Source organism: Pseudophryne corroboree, chromosome 2 (genome assembly GCF_028390025.1).
Source record: "Pseudophryne corroboree isolate aPseCor3 chromosome 2, aPseCor3.hap2, whole genome shotgun sequence".
Classification (NCBI taxonomy): Eukaryota; Metazoa; Chordata; class Amphibia; order Anura; family Myobatrachidae; genus Pseudophryne; species Pseudophryne corroboree.
In genome coordinates, this window is record NC_086445.1 from 211,730,193 (window position 1) to 211,749,640 (window position 19,448).

At 41.6% G+C, this 19,448-nt stretch overlaps 1 protein-coding gene across 2 annotated transcripts in view; it reads left to right on the forward strand.

Annotated features, from left to right (window-relative positions):
• The window catches only part of TFCP2 (transcription factor CP2), a 298,923-nt gene that overhangs the window by 253,138 nt on the left and 26,337 nt on the right, over positions 1 to 19,448 (forward strand). The window contains exons 9-13 of one of the 2 annotated variants that reach the window (XM_063952290.1): positions 2,679 to 2,754; positions 5,612 to 5,705; positions 7,392 to 7,482; positions 8,443 to 8,525; positions 10,569 to 10,711. In XM_063952290.1, the coding sequence (XP_063808360.1) occupies positions 2,679 to 2,754; positions 5,612 to 5,705; positions 7,392 to 7,482; positions 8,443 to 8,525; positions 10,569 to 10,711 (487 nt within the window). Of the gene's footprint in view, positions 1 to 2,678; positions 2,755 to 5,611; positions 5,706 to 7,391; positions 7,483 to 8,442; positions 8,553 to 10,568; positions 10,712 to 19,448 lie in introns of both variants that reach the window. The other variant, XM_063952289.1, reaches the window with a different exon arrangement.

Sequence of the window (19,448 nt, forward strand, 5' to 3'; positions counted from 1 at the left end):
CCTCCAGAGGCTGATTCTAGCCAAGTGGGACGGCCTGCCTCACCGGATCAGGTCTCAGATGATCTCATTGACTCCGGAGGTCCGTCTGTCGCTACTTTGGTGGCTCCAGGACCAACAGTTGTGCAGTGGCCGTCCCTTCTGGATATCCAACTGGGTCCCGTTTCAAATACTCGTGGAAAAGTTGGGTCTTCCAGACGTGGATCTGATGGCGTCTCGACACAATCACAAGGTTCCGGTCTTCGGAGCAAGGGCAAGGGATCCTCCAGCAGCATTCGTGGATGCGCTGGCGGTGCCGTGGAGGTTTCGGCTGCCGTATGTGTTCCCTCCGGTGTCACTCCTGCCCAGGGTAATTCGAAAGTTCAAGCAAGAAAAAGGAAATCTGCTTCTCATAGCTCCAGCGTGGCCCAGACGGCACTGGTTTTCAGACCTGCAGGGCCTATCGTCAGAGCGTCCAATTCTATTTCCACTACGCCCAGACCTCCTCGTTCAGGGCCCCTGTGTCTACCAGGACCTAGCCCGGCTGTATTTGACGGCGTGGCTCTTGAAGCTTCCGTCTTAAGGGCTAAAAGGGTTCAAGGCGGTCATTCAAACTATGTTACGGGCCCGGAAACCGGCTTCTGTTCGGATTTACTATAGGGTCTGGCATTCTTACTTTGGTGCGCATCTAACAATTATGACGCTTCCAAGTTTAGTACAGCCAAACTTTTGGCGTTTCTGCAGCAAGGCCTAGATTTAGGCCTGCGTCTGGCCTCCCTCAAGGTTCATATTTCTGCCTTGTCGGTGTGGTTTCAGAGAAAAATTGTGACTTTACCTGATGTTCATACTTTCACTCAGGGTGTGTTGCGTATTCAACCTTCCTATGTCCCGCCTGTGGCTCCTTGGGACTTGTCGGTGGTTTTGGGGGCGTTGCAGGAGCCTCCATTTGAACCTCTTGGTTCAGCTGACCTTAAGTGGCTTTCCCTCAAGGTGGTGTTCTTGCTGGCTATTGCCTCTGCTAGAAGAGTGTCGGATTTAGGTGCCTTGTCTTGTAGTTCCCCATATCTAATTTTTCACCATAACAGGGCGGTTCTTAGGACTCGTCCCGGATATTTACCTAAGGTGGTTTCTTCGTTCCACCTTAATCAGGAGATTGTGGTTACGGCCTTTGCCTCTCCTGATTTGAATCCCAAACAGCGGTCTTTGGATGTGGTACAGGCTCTCCGTATCTATGTGAAGAGAACTGCTTCTATTCGAAAATCTGATTCTCTTTGTTTTGTTTGGATTTCACAAACGTGGCTGGCCTGCTCACAAGCAAACTCTGGCCAGATGGATTAGAATGGTGATTGTGCATGCTTATGTGAAGGCTGGTCTCTGCTCCTCATCACATTAAGGCCCATTCTACTCGGTCTGTTGGACCTTCTTGGGCGGCCCAACGTGGTGCGACCCTTGATCAATTGTGCAAGGCGGCTACGTGGTCCTCAGGGAACACGTTCATAAGGTTCTATGCCTTCGATACTGCCGTTTCCCAGGATGCTTCCTTTGGACGCCGGGTTCTTGTGTCCGCTACAGTGCATCCCCTCCCATAAGGAACTGCTTTAGGACATCCCCATTGTGCAATCCTTGTGGAGCCCAGTGTACCCCGCAGCAGAAAACGAGTTTTATGGTAAGAACTTGCCTTTGTTAAAGCTCTTTCTGCGAGGTACACTGGGCTCCACAAGGCGCCCACCCTGACGCACTTAGCTTCTTTGGGTTGGTATGGCATTAGCCGCTGACACTTCTCCTGTCGTGAGAGTGTGGTGTATGTGGCTACTAACCGTTGTCATCTCTTTTCCTGCTACTGCATTGGGCTGGTTAACTAAAAACTGAGCTCCTGCGTGGGAGGCCGGGTGATATAGGAGGCGACGCTGTGCATTCTGGGAACAGTCAAAGCTTTGAGCCTGTTGGTGCCTCGGATCAAGATCCTACTCTACACCCTATTGTCCAATCCTTGTGGAGCCCAGTGTACCTCGCAGAAAGAGTTTTAACAAAGGTAAGTTCTTACCATAAAACTCTTTATATCTTCCACATTATGTCCAATGCTCTACATCAGGGGTTCCCTACCACAGTCCTCAAGACACACTAACAGTCCAGGTTTTAAGGGTAGCCTTACTTGAGCATAGGCGACTTAATTAATACCTTCGTCATTTTGATTTAACCATTTGTGCTCAAGCATGGCTATCACTAAAACCTGGACTGTTAGTGTGCCTGGAAGACGAAGGTTGGTAATAACTGTTCTAGATGTTTACTGTCGTGGTGGCACAGTACACTTATTGCTGTGCCTGATTTTGACTTTGCGATTTCCCTTGTACTCCCCAAGGTCCAGATAGCACAGATATTAACTATCAGTGCTTGAGATTTTGTCTACAGTATGTACGATTCTGAATATACTTTGTGCTTGATAGTACACTAGCTAGTCAAGATTGACTTGCCAGCACAGTCCTATCTAGCCTTGCGATACCGACCCGGCGGGAGTGCGCATCAGGATCAAATCGGTATTTCAAGCTGCCTAACCACTTGTGATTTCCACTAACTTTCCTTGCGATTTTGACTATATAGTCAAAATTGAAAGGAGAATTTTCACCGTGTGTACACACCTTAACTTCTAACTCTACACAATATATCTACATTTATGTTTACGTTATTGCTTATTTTCTTTTCAGTAATGGTTCTCCGAATCATCAGCCTGAACCCCCAGCGCCCATCATTGATGTCAGTGTAGCATTGACACCCGTTCAGGTACTTTCAATAGACTTTCACTGTTTATTCCTATTTTTGGGACGCACAAAAGTGCCTGTTTTCTTTGACAGCCCCATTCTATCATGAGACTCTTTGAAAGAACCAAAATGTACTGGATTTGAAATGTGCTGGTTTAGGCATCCAATTGCACCCTAAAAAAATATTTAATACTAATTACAAGTCCAAGCTTATACTTTTGGTGCTTGTAGTTCAGTGGGAGAGCCATAGTTTGCCTAAATCCATTACAAAGCAGGCTGTCAACACCTGACAGAATAATCTGTTGACTCGTACCCCTGTCAAATGTGTTTTTTAGTTGTTCTTGCGGGGAAGGAGGGTGGCTTTATCTAAATAGTTTTTGAAGGATTTGGATTTTCAATAAGCTTTTTTTGGGTGTTATAAATGAGTACTGCTTACTGACAGATCACCGTACTGCTTGTCTGCTTGTACGTAGTGGTCTGGCATGGTTTTCATAGCAGTGTTCCTATCCTGATCCATGTGATAAAGGGTTCAGGTGCAGTCCTCATGGAAAAAGATATAAGATTACCATAACATTTAGTGGTGCTCCTGTGCCTTTTTTTCATAGGAAGGATCAGCAGTAGGGAATCGGTAATGTGTGTAGCTTACAGATGGGCGGTGGTTGTTTGGTTTATGTTTCTTCCTAAGAGTTTCCCAAATATATGTGAGAAAAAACCAGTGCATGTGCCCCAACACAGTGCATGTGTAATATCTCCATCCGAGACTCCATAGCCATACCTGTCATTTTATCTGATAGCTTTATTTCTCATGATATTAACTAATGAAACTTTTGGGTAAATTAATAACCAGTGTTCTCCCTTTCCATACTTGTAGCTACAGATCGAGCCTCTGTTATCTTGGCTGGCTGAGGCGTTAGTCGCGATCGGGCATATGAAGTGTGCCTGGGCGCAGGGAGGGTGCCTATTCGTAGAGAGGCGCACAGAGCGCTTGGCGTTACCTTTTGAGTGTAATACCTGCGATCATCTACCAGATGTTGCTTTTTAAAATCACCATTGCGCATGCGTGTGGTCTCCATTAAAATACAATACTGAACTACAGAGTAAGAACTACTTTACTGGTGCGTCTCATTACGCTACAGTATGTCGTACAGTATATAACAGTATATACAGTACAGACGCAAATAGTACAGCATATACAGATGCAAATGAACATGTTACAGGTACAGTATGGTCTGTTGATGTTAGGGATATGTAATTGATGTAGGGATATGTACAAATCCCGTAGTATTAAGTATAATGGGGAGAGATAAAAGCTCCTCCCTAAATTTCTTTATGCCAAATCACTGTGCTTAGTATCTCTGTACAGTATTTTGCATTTGAGTACTAAATAGCACGAACAGCTTGTAACATACTCTGCTGTAAGGCTACAGCGGCAAGTGTTTTCTTTCTAAGTATAATGGGGAGACATAAAAGCTCCTCCCTAAGTTCCTGGATGACAAAACACAGTGCTTAGCATCTCTGTACAGTATTTTGCATTTGAGTACTGAATAGCACGAACAGCTTGTAACGTACAGTACCCTGCTGTAAAGGCTACAGCGGCAAGTGTTCTCTTTAGAAGTATAATGGGGAGAGCTATCAGCTCCTCCCTAAGTTCCCCTCAGCATGGGAGGCAGAAGACTTCACCGCTTGTTCATGCCGCTTCATGGAAGATACACAAGCTCATGTGTTAAAGTACTGTAAGCAGCGATTCCTTCCCATTGGTGTTTGTTTATGCCGTTAAGGGACTTGGACGCTCATATTGCTGAACACGGTATTTATCCACCACCTGCCCCCATCCCACTTCCCCCGTTTGTTTGTGTCTATATAAACTATATATATATATATATATATATATATATATATATATATATTATTTGTTTTTAATTGACCCTCCGTCTGACCATTGGTATATGTGTACAGTCATCACTGACCGTTTGCCAGAGCTTGTACTGTAGATCATTCCGCCACTATTTGCTCTAAAGTACTGGATTAGTGGAGCATTAGCCACCCAGTGGTGGAGCTGTGTATTGCATGCTGAGTATGTAGTCGTGCCTCAACGCGCTTATCCGTGATTAAACTCTGCAACCTAAGCTATTGCCTAGGTGCGACTAAACCTCCGTTTAGGCGGAGAAACAGCCAAGATAACGGAGGCTACATCTGTATGTTTTCCTGTGTAGTAATAATAAATGGAACAAATTTGGATTTGTTGCAGAAATGAAACCCTTTATCTGCCTCAAATATAAAACCCCATAACATATTTTCTGGAGTAGAGTATTAAATGTTAAGTTATTCCCAGTGAACTTGAAACTTCACAGATGCACGAGAATTGGTCTGATAGTTCAGGTATAATGGAACCTCTGGTCATTAAGGCAGTCATGGGCCACAGGAGGCGCATGGATCTTTCCTGCTTTCTGTTTATAGTCAGACTTGTTTGTTACATCTTGTAACGTGTTTATACTGCATTAAAATTATATTTATTTATTAGTTGTCCCTTACTTTGAATAAAATGCATTAATGTAACCTTACTGGATAGAGAGCCGCCCATGAGGAACCCGAAGTTTATCAGGTTATCTATCACTGCATTATAAGATGCTGAGGGACTTTCTAGATTGTCCTTGGTAACATGCATTGTTTTATGGCATATGCGCTTGGTTTGCTCAACCTTGTGTTACGTTATAAGTATTTCACACTAAATTTTGCAGGAAAGAAAGAGTAAAGGGGTGATGGTACACTAAAGTACCTCAGTCTTCTAGAAGAGGAAATGCCCTCAGTGAGACACTGATTTGCTACCTAATGTACAGAATGGAGTTTTGTGGAGCTCTCTTTATGCATTTCTCTTGTAGAACCTCTTGCCTACATCAACCCCTCAGGAGGCACAACAGTGGCTACATAGAAATAGATTTGCTGCATTCTCGCGGCTATTCACAAATTTCTCAGGTAACTCCCTAGGAGGAAAAGTGTTAATGCAGTGCTGTTTCACATTCCCTCAACCTGCAACCTACCTTCTCTCCCTCCCTAGCTCCAAACACTTGTGTATTCTTCTCTTCCACATGTGTGCAATGCAGCTGGGCATGCAAGAAAATATTGTGTTTTGGGCAAAAGTACAAATGCTAGCATAATAAAGTCGTAGCACTAAACAGCAGAGGTAACTCCAAAGTTAGCTGCTGTCCAGCCCATACTTGCACAGCAACGGTGATCTCTGACTGGACCTTTGTAATGATAACATTAAAAGTTCTATGTGCTGTTACAGTGCAAGGTTTTATATATATATATATATATAGTTACATAGTTGTTGAGGTTGAAAAAAGACAAATGTCCATCGAGTTCAACCTGTAAAGTCCCCAAAAGCTTAGTAGTATATATTTCACCAAATTTATTTTATTCTATAACAAAATGATTTATAGACGTGTTCTACCTTTTTCATGACTTTAATTTATTGTCTTTTATCCGTGCCCCGTGCACTCTCCTGTAACCTTTACTACTAAATAGCATTTTTACTTTCTAGCTTTTCCTATGCTTTTTAGCTTTCTAGTTTTATCACTGAGCAGAATGGCCTTGGAATTCTAGACAGCAGTGTACTGTTACATCCAGAGAGAAGGTTTCTGTCTCATCCAATAGCAAAGAAACTAGGAAACTTTCCTTGATATATAAATTTATGGATTGAAATACACTGCAATCTTTCTAGCTTTCTTACAGTATTTCGTAGACTGCAGGAGAGCATGTACAAGGCAATATATTCTTCATGTGAAGATAAAAAATGGATTTCATTTTAATTAGAAACAGATAATCTGACGGCAGATAAGAACCACTTGGCCCATTTAGATTAGCACCAGGGAGAGAAGATCCAGTCAGTAAAATATTACTGGATATTGCTTATATACCATATTAGATTTTAGTAAAATTGTCACTTTCTGTAACCTATACGTGGTTACACATCCTATATAATGCCCTTCTATAGAATGGTTCTGAATTCAGGGATTGAGGAAGCAGTAAAAAGTGTTACACCTAGTGGCATAAACAGTACTGCTAAAGCAGTAGTATAAAAAAGGCAGCCTGTTAGCTTAATAAGAACTACTGATATCGTGTGAAACCACAGACAATGTTCTAGTGAATATTCATTCAGACCAAAGCCAGCAGTGCCCTTTAATCCTCCGGGCACCTCCAGCCATTATAAAGAATCCGATTTGTTAACTCTTCCAGCCCAAAGTGTATCTAAGACAGGTAGCCACTGTCAATGCCAGTCTCTGCTCTTTCACTCATAGAAACACTCTAAACTTTAGGACACGTGACAGGACTGAATTCAAAAGGTTAAAACAAGGCTCTTTCCATACTTCTAGACTGTGTATTCCTTTGTTTTATTTCTGTGTAAAACCTCACCAAGAACAATTAATTGTTTTTGTTTTTTTATAAAATTCCCTGACCATTTACAGTTTACTTATGCTAGTTGTTATTATTAAATATTGGATTTTGTTAAATATGGGGTAAACTTTCAGGTACTATTAGAGGGGGGTAGACTGGTCCTAACAACCATAGATTTGAAGCCTGCAGTACGTCTAGATCTGTCACACTGGCAAGCATCCACTCATGAAGCTAAGACAACATGAGCTTTTCCATTTGTTTCAGGTGCAGATTTATTAAAGTTAACTAGAGACGATGTTATCCAGATCTGTGGTCCTGCTGATGGTATTCGGCTTTTCAATGCACTGAAAGGGAGGTGAGTTTATTTATAGTCTTGTATATGGCTATCATGTAAGTAGGCAAGTACGCTGGTTGTTACTACTCATTGCGGAATGGCTGGTTCCCATTATTTTCCAACAGTGTTATGTGTATTTTTTGTTGTCTTATTAAATGTAGTCATATATCTGGCTGATTACTGGATGGTGATCAAGTAGCCTTGCAAAGTCCTGTGGACCTAATGAGAATGTGCAGAAGATACAGCGGTCCGTTTAAAGGACTAGGTGCCCTCTTGGCCCCTCCATTTGCGCATTAGAAAAAGTGCTCTGTATCTGATTACATGACCCCATAAATGTCATCTGTTAAATATAATTTCTTTGTTCGAGAACATAATGCAAAGGAGACCAGCCAACAGTCCTAGAGATGTAACCTCAGAATGTGCTGAATGAGGATTATTGGCCTCTACATACACACACACACATACACACACCAGTTCCCGAAGCATGTTAAAGCGCAATATACACACCAGTTATTCTCTCTTAAAAAGTATATTATTAATCCCCCACCCCCTGCCAACACATTTCACATTGAAGAATGCTGTGGGCGACTCCTTGATCTGCCTGCAAGAATTAATGTAGAAGGCTGTAAAGCGAGACACATGGAAGTGGCAGCATTTACAATAGGTTATCTGGTACAGAGGGAGGAGCCTTCCACTTGTAAGTGCAGCATTGCCTGGGCCAGCCCAATTCCATAGGTGGGGGCAAATGAAAACATGAAAATCATATTCCATCCCCCAATCTTTGAGGCTGGTCCCAGATATTCCACTATAGGTCTAGCCTGTGAGGAATATACCACCGTGCCTGTCCTTTATTAAACTTCTTGTTTGACATATATTGTTTGGAGAGCTAACGGAGAGGCATCTGACATTCTACAGCATTTCTTGGTTTAAGATTTATTTTTATATGAAGCAGCTGGTAATTTTTTGCTTCTCGCAATCTAGGGTGGTGCGGCCCAGGCTCACGATTTACGTTTGCCAGGAATCGCAGCAACTGCGGGAGCATCAGCAGCAGAAACACGAGAATGGTGAGCAAGGAAATGGTGCTTTTTATGGTAAGGTTCTGCTTCTCTTTGGTTTATTAGATGGTTCTTGATAGTATTTAGTAAAGGTTCTGATTAATTTGTGAGAGTTGACAGGCCTCTCCGGTTTCTACCATATGGTTTAATTACACAAGTATTGGTCAATTTCCCTGATTATCAAACACCATGTATGTGGGTATCGAACAATAGAAATATTTTTTTCACCCTCCCGTGTCTGTGCAGCAGTAGACAATATTTGGAGTGGATAAAAACAATTGCATAAAACGGTGTATTTTAAATATGCTTTCACTAGCTGGGCGCTTGAGTGGTAACAAATACCATTTTCTCCAAGACCGACGCTGAAAGTGCATGTCTGAACTGTATTCAGAGCATGTGCACATTTAACCTATGCTAAGGAAGTGCAAAAGACTGAGGTGCTATTTGTTAGTCCTCAGAAGATTACTTCACCAGGGCAGCTGTTTTTACAAGCACTGTCTCGTCGAAGAGGCAATGATACAGGTGATTTTTTTTTTTCCATTGGTGACAAAGTGGCAATATGTACTATACATTTTTTGGACAAAATGAACTAATAATGATTACAGATGCAGCCACTCTTATTGTGGCCGAGCCTAGTCGCAAACACGACTAGGTTGCCACGATGCGCGAGCTTATATTTGTACACACGATGCATATACATTGCCTATCTGCGTGTGCGAATAGGCGAACTAGGTTGCCATGATGCGTATGCACGTGCGTACGCATCGCGGCAACAATGAACCTGGCTACATCTGTAGCTGATGTGCCTGATTTCAACCACTTCTTACCTCCTTGGGAGTTGAATTTTGAAAAATACCTGCTTAGTGTGTGGCTGCAAATAACTGTCACAGTTTCCAGACCACCCAGCTGGCGCACAGGTACAGTTCACCAACTATCACATTTTCCAGAGCACAATGGTGATGCATTGTAAGTGGCAGATGGATGTTTTGCCCCATAACTCTGAAACAAAACAACCAATTACAGTACAACTCCAATAATTTTCTGCAAATCTACGGATCAAGACCTTTTATTTGCTAAATGATGTGCTCTGCTCAGATAACTGCATCAAAGAAATAGGTCACTCAAAAGTCGTCCTTCTGCTATTAATATATAGGCCCCTTTATCTTTGCAAGAGAACCTTTCACGTAAACAACTAACACAGATTTATGTAAAGGGTTCAGTGGGTTAGTAAATGAGATCATACCCCTTGTGCCATACAGGTGTAACATAGCCTTTCTGGGCAAGTGGTCCTTTTTTTGAGGTATAATTAACCTCTTGGCTCTCTGAATTATAAAGCCTATTACCTGGGAGTAAATCCTTTGCAGTCATTCAGATTCTAAGTTTTACCTTTGCTTTTCCTGCACACAGAGATCCATAATAAGCCATCATTAATTTCTCCCCAAGCATATTAACCAGTATGGATCATATTTTATGCAATGTACAATACTACACTGGATGGATTCAGTATGTTTTACTGGCGGACGGGATGTTGGCTGTCTGTATCCTGACATCGCCATCCCGCCCGCCAGAATGCCAGCAGCGGGTCGAGTGCTAAGAGTCCACTTGCGGGCTTGCCACGCTGCCGGCTTGTTGGCTCGCCACAAGATCTATTTCCACTCTATGGGTGTCGTGGACACCCACGTGTGGGAATAGCTCTGGTGCTCCAGGATTCCGCCTGGCGGCATTGTCACAGTGTTTTTGTAAAGGTCTTAGATGATGGAGTATTTACAGCACATACTACAGGTTGAGTATCCCTTATCCAAAATTCAAAATACCACATTTTTGGTTCCCCTACTGAGATAATGACACACATATTTATATATTATATTGTATATCTATATATACACATAGTATGTAATATATATGTCATTATCTCAGTAGGGGACCCAAAAATGTGGGATTTTGGATAAGGGATACTCAACCTGTAGTTTGTTTTTATATTTGCTTGTGTTAGATTAGGTTGTATTGCCTTTCTTACCAATGTGCATTAAAAGCCTGCCTTCTTCTCTACAGTGTATCATGCAATCTACCTGGAGGACCTCACGTCTCTGGAATTAACAGAAAAGATTGCCCAGCTTTTCAATATTTCTCCTCATCAGATTAACCAGATTTACAAACAGGGACCCACAGGCATTCATGTACTTATCAGTGATGAGGTAATTCACGGACACCTGCAACAATAGATTTCATCATGCGCCCAATAATCAAAAGTATTGGCCCTGAAAGCAATGTTTTAGAAAAAAGCGTCCAGATTTTGTTTTTTAATCGTAATATATATTTTGCTGCTCAACTGCAAAAATTAACTCCTTCATAATGGCCCTATCAAGAGTTTGGAATTTTAACATTGCCTAATGTGTTATTCAGAGCTCCAGTTCTATTAATGTGAAGACGGACAAAACTAGAAAGATATACGAAGGCCATTTAATCTTTACCTGTCTGACACCAGCGCTTTTGTGTGATGTAGTGTAAAGGTCACCCAAATACTTAACTCTGCTTAAGTGATTGCTGTAAAATCTGTAATGTATTTCCTGGGTCATCTGGTGTGTGAGGTTTTAGCAAGACTGCTTTACTACCCTAAAATAAATGGTGATGGTGAGGATTTTTTTCTTCTATACTTTAAAAGAATAATTATCAGATGTGTATGGCTCCAACATTTAATATTTAATGGCAAATTTCATAACACACTTTAATGTGCTTAACAATTGTGCATCATATTTCTTCTTGAGCATGTTAAATTGTCCCTGCTTGTCCTCTTCCATCACCTCCAAGCTGCGTATTCTGCAGCCTTTGCCGCTGACTAGTTATTTGGTTGGAAAATTCCACAGAGTATGCAAAAGGGGTTAAGTATGATTTACCAACGGACACAGTACAGATGGTCATAATCCTGACAGCCATTGACCGACAGTCAAAATGCCGACATAGTCAGAATACCAGCATTTGAAATGCTGGCATTTCAAAATACATTAGGGTTTTTTGTGTGCAGTAATGTCAACAAAGGTCGACATGGGCACCATGTAAGGAAAAAATACATGTCCGCATTTCAAATGTCGGTATTCTGAACATGTTGGTATAATGAATGTTGGTATTTTGACCATGTCTGTATTTTGACTGACTGTAAATGGCTGTCGGGATTATGTCCATCGGTATTGTCCGTCGGTAAATCAACTGTTACCCTGCAGAATAAAGTACTGTGACTGCATGCTAGGAAACGGCAATGGGACTGGCACTCAAGTCAGTAAACAAGCTTCATTATGGGAGAATCTAAAAAATTGGAGGTGAACGGAACCTAGTATTAATTACATATTACTTTAAAACATTTTAACAAAAAATAATAAAAATAATAAGTCTATCTATCTAAGATAGATAGATACACACACTAACTAGTAAACAAAGCATTGTACTTACTAGCCAAAGAGTGGTAAACATGAGCTAAAAGTGAAATTTAATTGGTGGAAGGAAGATCAAAAGGCGCTGCTATACAGATAATGACAGAGATATAAAGATCTAAATTATACTTGCAAACTTTTTGATCCTTTGTTGATCTTTCTCTCTTGATTCAATGATTACAAGGTGTATACATGCAATAAAGAAAAAAATGAACAGCAGATGTGTAGTAATGTCTATAATAAGTTCAATATTCTGTGAGTTCTCCGATGGAAACAGAACCCTAGGGTGTGTGGGATTTTCTTGATAGAAGATAAGGACAGTTCCTCACCACCACTTCACAAACATAGGTACACGTACCAAAACTCACTTAGAGTTAAATATCACCATGCACATAAAGGTTTCTTTTCTACTTCCGACCATAACATATGAAGCAGGCTCTATTCAATAAAAACGTACCACACTCACGTTTTCAGCAGGTGATACTCCACACGTAGCGGTTTCTTTAAAGGATGAATGACTCTTCTCTTCCAAAAAGAATTAATTTATTGGAGCATATTACAATTTAAAAAACAATTATAAAAAATCTCCTAATTTTAGTTTCCCAAGAAATCCGGGATAGAACAAATGTGTGTCAGAATGAAATACGACAATCGCAGGTGAATTCCGGACTTACACTTGCGGACACAGATGTTACAAGTTACCTTGGATTAGTGGGAACTTAGGAGGATAAAAAGAATCACTGTCTGAAATCACCAACGCCGTTTCGACACAAAGTCTTTTTCAAGGTGGATGCTCAGACAGTGATTTACAGCCACATTTATACCAGTGAACATGAAATGGAAATGCATCATGGGTAATTCAAGTGAAAAATGAATAGAAGTATTTTCTTATCTTTCTTCATATTAATAACAAATACATCACATCCTAATGCTCCCCTCGCTATTCAATTTTTGATTTCATAAACATTCTGTACTCATATGGCTTGGAAAACATCGTGGTCGCGGCCAGCCGCACTTCCGCGTTCCACGATGCGTTCCATTGCCCGGAAGTAGGTCGCGGTCATGTGACAACTACTTCCTTTCTTACCAGTGAATGCAATAACTAATTAATGTGATCGCGGTCAGGTGAATTCTGCGTCTCAGGGTGCGTTCCAGCACCCGGACGTGGGCCGCAAACACGTGATGTTTCTTCCCCATTCACGGGGAATATTATTTACTACGTGCCCGGTTGCCTGGCAACAGTAGTCAAACAGCTCACGGTGCGTTCCAGCTCCCGGAAGGTGGTGGGCACATAGATCCATCCTCTCCATTTACAGGGAATGATAGTACATGTGTGCCCAGATATAATAGATATAAAGCATATTCATTAGTTACAGCATATATATTAACCATCTTACTTTAACAACCCCTTGGTTGATGGACTTAGGGAATTTTTATGAACCTCCCAGGTAGTATGTTTACATTCTAATTAAGTGTATTCTTTTTTTAACACACAACAACCATATCAATAAAAACACTTTAAAACCATTTTAAAAAATAAAGGATAATGACAAGGAGAAGACTAAAATTAGTTACATGAACCATTTTAGCTCAAAGTCTGAGTTTAAGCCACAAGGGATAAGAGTGTTCAATTTAAAAATCCACTGCATCTCAGCTTTTGCAAGATTTGTCTCTAAATCTCTATCCCTCCAATTTGATCTAATTTGCTGGATTCCCATAAAGGAGGATATTTTTGATGTTGCACAATTATGTTTCTTAGCAAAATGATCAGAGAGGGAGTGGGTCTGCAGTCCTTTTTTCACATTACGTATATGTTCTGCAATCCTAGTTTTTAAAGCTCTCCCTGTCCTACCTACATACAGCAACCCGCAATCACATTTTATTAAATAAATGACATTAATTGTGTGGCACGTAATGAAATTATTTATTTCATAGTTTGTGTTATTGACTGAAAAACTGGTTGTTTTTGAACTTTCTGAGGATATGGTTCTACATGCTATACATGTACCACACCTGTGGAAGCCTTTCGTGCGTATGGGATTGGATGAATTAAATGGTAATGCACTTTTTACTAATGCGTTTTTTAAGTTTTTTCCTCTTCTATAAATAAATCTGGGTTGGGCAGGAATAATGTCTTTCAACACCGGATCTCTTAGAAGGAGATGCCAGTGTTGGCGAATTATATATTCCTGTTTCTTATAATTCGCCCCAAAACCAGATATAAAGGCCCACTCTGCTTGATTATTGATAGATATCTTCTTTTCCTTATTTAGGATTTCTTTCCTGTCAAGCCTTTCTACTTCTTCTTCTGCCTTCATAAGGAGCTTTGGATCATATCCCTTTTTCAAGAATTTGTTTTTCATTTCTTTCTTCTGATCATTGTAATGCTGAGGTTCGCTACAATTCCTTTTTAACCTCAGGAATTGTCCTTTTGGGATTCCTCTTATCCATTGGGGATGATGTTGACTTGAAAAGGGCAGGAGACTATTAGAATCCGTTGATTTTGTATAACCCTTCGTGTGTATGGCGTCATCCTTAATATAAATAGTCAAGTCTAGGAAGTTAATTCTCTCCTGACTTATATCAAAGGTTAATATTATATTCATAGTGTTAATATTCAAGTCAGAGCATAGTTTTTCCAGATTGGATCGTTCTCCTTTCCATACAAAGATGATATCGTCGATGTACCTAGGTACGACGATATCATCTTTGTATGGAAAGGAGAACGATCCAATCTGGAAAAACTATGCTCTGACTTGAATATTAACACTATGAATATAATATTAACCTTTGATATAAGTCAGGAGAGAATTAACTTCCTAGACTTGACTATTTATATTAAGGATGACGCCATACACACGAAGGGTTATACAAAATCAACGGATTCTAATAGTCTCCTGCCCTTTTCAAGTCAACATCATCCCCAATGGATAAGAGGAATCCCAAAAGGACAATTCCTGAGGTTAAAAAGGAATTGTAGCGAACCTCAGCATTACAATGATCAGAAGAAAGAAATGAAAAACAAATTCTTGAAAAAGGGATATGATCCAAAGCTCCTTATGAAGGCAGAAGAAGAAGTAGAAAGGCTTGACAGGAAAGAAATCCTAAATAAGGAAAAGAAGATATCTATCAATAATCAAGCAGAGTGGGCCTTTATATCTGGTTTTGGGGCGAATTATAAGAAACAGGAATATATAATTCGCCAACACTGGCATCTCCTTCTAAGAGATCCGGTGTTGAAAGACATTATTCCTGCCCAACCCAGATTTATTTATAGAAGAGGAAAAAACTTAAAAAACGCATTAGTAAAAAGTGCATTACCATTTAATTCATCCAATCCCATACGCACGAAAGGCTTCCACAGGTGTGGTACATGTATAGCATGTAGAACCATATCCTCAGAAAGTTCAAAAACAACCAGTTTTTCAGTCAATAACACAAACTATGAAATAAATAATTTCATTACGTGCCACACAATTAATGTCATTTATTTAATAAAATGTGATTGCGGGTTGCTGTATGTAGGTAGGACAGGGAGAGCTTTAAAAACTAGGATTGCAGAACATATACGTAATGTGAAAAAAGGACTGCAGACCCACTCCCTCTCTGATCATTTTGCTAAGAAACATAATTGTGCAACATCAAAAATATCCTCCTTTATGGGAATCCAGCAAATTAGATCAAATTGGAGGGATAGAGATTTAGAGACAAATCTTGCAAAAGCTGAGATGCAGTGGATTTTTAAATTGAACACTCTTATCCCTTGTGGCTTAAACTCAGACTTTGAGCTAAAATGGTTCATGTAACTAATTTTAGTCTTCTCCTTGTCATTATCCTTTATTTTTTAAAATGGTTTTAAAGTTTTTTTATTGATATGGTTGTTGTGTGTTAAAAAAAGAATACACTTAATTAGAATGTAAACATACTACCTGGGAGGTTCATAAAAATTCCCTAAGTCCATCAACCAAGGGGTTGTTAAAGTAAGATGGTTAATATATATGCTGTAACTAATGAATATGCTTTATATCTATTATATCTGGGCACACATGTACTATCATTCCCTGTAAATGGAGAGGATGGATCTATGTGCCCACCACCTTCCGGGAGCTGGAACGCACCGTGAGCTGTTTGACTACTGTTGCCAGGCAACCGGGCACGTAGTAAATAATATTCCCCGTGAATGGGGAAGAAACATCACGTGTTTGCGGCCCACGTCCGGGTGCTGGAACGCACCCTGAGACGCAGAATTCACCTGACCGCGATCACATTAATTAGTTATTGCATTCACTGGTAAGAAAGGAAGTAGATGTCACATGACCGCGACCTACTTCCGGGCAATGGAACGCATCGTGGAACGCGGAAGTGCGGCTGGCCGCGACCACGATGTTTTCCAAGCCATATGAGTACAGAATGTTTATGAAATCAAAAATTGAATAGCGAGGGGAGCATTAGGATGTGATGTATTTGTTATTAATATGAAGAAAGATAAGAAAATACTTCTATTCATTTTTCACTTGAATTACCCATGATGCATTTCCATTTCCTGTTCACTGGTATAAATGTGGCTGTAAATCACTGTCTGAGCATCCACCTTGAAAAAGACTTTGTGTCGAAACGGCGTTGGTGATTTCAGACAGTGATTCTTTTTATCCTCCTAAGTTCCCACTAATCCAAGGTAACTTGTAACATCTGTGTCCGCAAGTGTAAGTCCGGAATTCACCTGCGATTGTCGTATTTCATTCTGACACACATTTGTTCTATCCCGGATTTCTTGGGAAACTAAAATTAGGAGATTTTTTATAATTGTTTTTTAAATTGTAATATGCTCCAATAAATTAATTATTTTTGGAAGAGAAGAGTCATTCATCCTTTAAAGAAACCGCTACGTGTGGAGTATCACCTGCTGAAAACGTGAGTGTGGTACGTTTTTATTGAATAGAGCCTGCTTCATATGTTATGGTCGGAAGTAGAAAAGAAACCTTTATGTGCATGGTGATATTTAACTCTAAGTGAGTTTTGGTACGTGTACCTATGTTTGTGAAGTGGTGGTGAGGAACTGTCCTTATCTTCTATCAAGAAAATCCCACACACCCTAGGGTTCTGTTTCCATCGGAGAACTCACAGAATATTGAACTTATTATAGACATTACTACACATCTGCTGTTCATTTTTTTCTTTTTCTCTATCGTCCTAGTGGATGCTGGGGTTCCTGAAAGGACCATGGGGAATAGCGGCTCCGCAGGAGACAGGGCACAAAAAGTAAAGCTTTTCCAGATCAGGTGGTGTGCACTGGCTCCTCCCCCTATGACCCTCCTCCAGACTCCAGTTAGATTTTTGTGCCCGGCCGAGAAGGGTGCAATTCTAGGTGGCTCTCATAAAGAGCTGCTTAGAGAAAGTTTAGCTTAGGTTTTTTATTTTACAGTGATTCCTGCTGGCAACAGGATCACTGCAACGAGGGACAGAGGGGAGAAGAAGTGAACTCACCTGCGTGCAGGATGGATTGGCTTCTTGGCTACTGGACATCAGCTCCAGAGGGACGATCACAGGTACAGCCTGGATGGTCACCGGAGCCGCGCCGCCGGCCCCCTTGCAGATGCTGAAGTAAGAAGAGGTCCAGAATCGGCGGCTGAAGACTCCTGCAGTCTTCTAAAGGTAGCGCACAGCACTGCAGCTGTGCGCCATTTTCCTCTCAGCACACTTCACACGCAGTCACTGAGGGTGCAGGGCGCTGGGGGGGGGGGCGCCCTGGGAGGCAAATGTAAACCTATATAAAGGCTAAAAATACCTCACATATAGCCCCCAGAGGCTATATGGAGATATTTAACCCCTGCCTGTATTCACAAAATAGCGGGAGACGAGCCCGCCGAAAAAGGGGCGGGGCCTATCTCCTCAGCACACGGCGCCATTTCCTCTCACAGCTCCGCTGGTCAGGACGGCTCCCAGGTCTCTCCCCTGCACTGCACTACAGAAACAGGGTAAAACAGAGAGGGGGGGCAAATTTAATGGCAATATCTTGATATATATAAAGCAGCTATAAGGGAGCACTTATTATAAGGCTATCCCTGTCATATATAGCGCTTTTTGGTGTGTGCTGGCAGACTCTCCCTCTGTCTCCCCAAAGGGCTAGTGGGTCCTGTCTTCGTTTAGAGCATTCCCTGTGTGTCTGCTGTGTGTCGGTACGTGTGTGTCGACATGTATGAGGACGATATTGGTGTGGAGGCGGAGCAATTGCCAAATATGGGGATGTCACCTCCTAGGGGGTCGACACCAGAATGGATGCCTTTATTTATGGAATTACGGGATAGTGTCAACACGCTAAAGCAGTCGTTTGACGACATGAGGCGGCCGGACAATCAATTAGTGCCTGTCCAGGCGCCTCAAACACCGTCAGGGGCTGTAAAACGCCCTTTGCCTCAGTCGGTCGACACAGACCCAGACACAGGCACTGATTCCAGTGGTGACGGTGACGAATCAACCGTATTTTCCAGTAGGGCCACACGTTATATGATTTTGGCAATGAAGGAGGCGTTACATTTAGCTGATACTACAAGTACCACTAAACAGGGTATTATGTGGGGTGCGAAAAAACTACCTATAGTTTTTCCTGAATCAGAAGAATTAAATGACGTGTGTGATGAAGCGTGGGTTGCCCCTGATAAAAAGCTGATAATTTCAAAGAAATTATTGGCATTATACCCTTTCCCGCCAGAGGTTAGGGAGCGCTGGGAAACACCTCCTAGGGTGGACAAGGCGCTAACACGCTTATCAAAACAAGTGGCGTTACCTTCTCCTGAGACGGCCGCACTTAAAGATCCATCAGATAGGAGGATGGAAAATATCCAAAAAAGTATATACACACATGCAGGTGTTATACTACGACCAGCTATAGCGACTGCCTGGATGTGCAGTGCTGGGGTAGTTTGGTCAGAGTCCCTGATTGAAAATATTGATACCCTGGACAGGGACAATATTTTACTGTCGTTAGAACAAATAAAGGATGCATTTCTTTATATGCGTGATGCACAGCGGGATATCTGCACACTGGCATCACGGGTAAGTGCTATGTCCATTTCGGCCAGAAGAGCTTTATGGATGCGACAGTGGACAGGCGATGCGGATTCAAAACGGCATATGGAAGTTTTGCCGTATAAAGGGGAGGAGTTATTTGGAGTCGGTCTATCAGATTTGGTGGCCACGGCTACAGCCGGGAAATCCACCTTTCTACCTCAAGTCACTCCCCAACAGAAAAAGGCACCGACTTTTCAACCGCAGCCCTTTCGTTCCTTTAAAAATAAGAGAGCAAAGGGCTATTCATATCTGCCACGAGGCAGAGGTCGAGGGAAGAAACAGCAACAGGCAGCTCCTTCCCAGGAACAGAAGCCCTCCCCGGCTTCTACAAAAGCCTCAGCATGACGCTGGGGCTTCTCAAGCGGACTCGGGGACGGTGGGAGGTCGTCTCAAAAATTACAGCGCGCAGTGGGCTCACTCGCAGGTAGATCCCTGGATC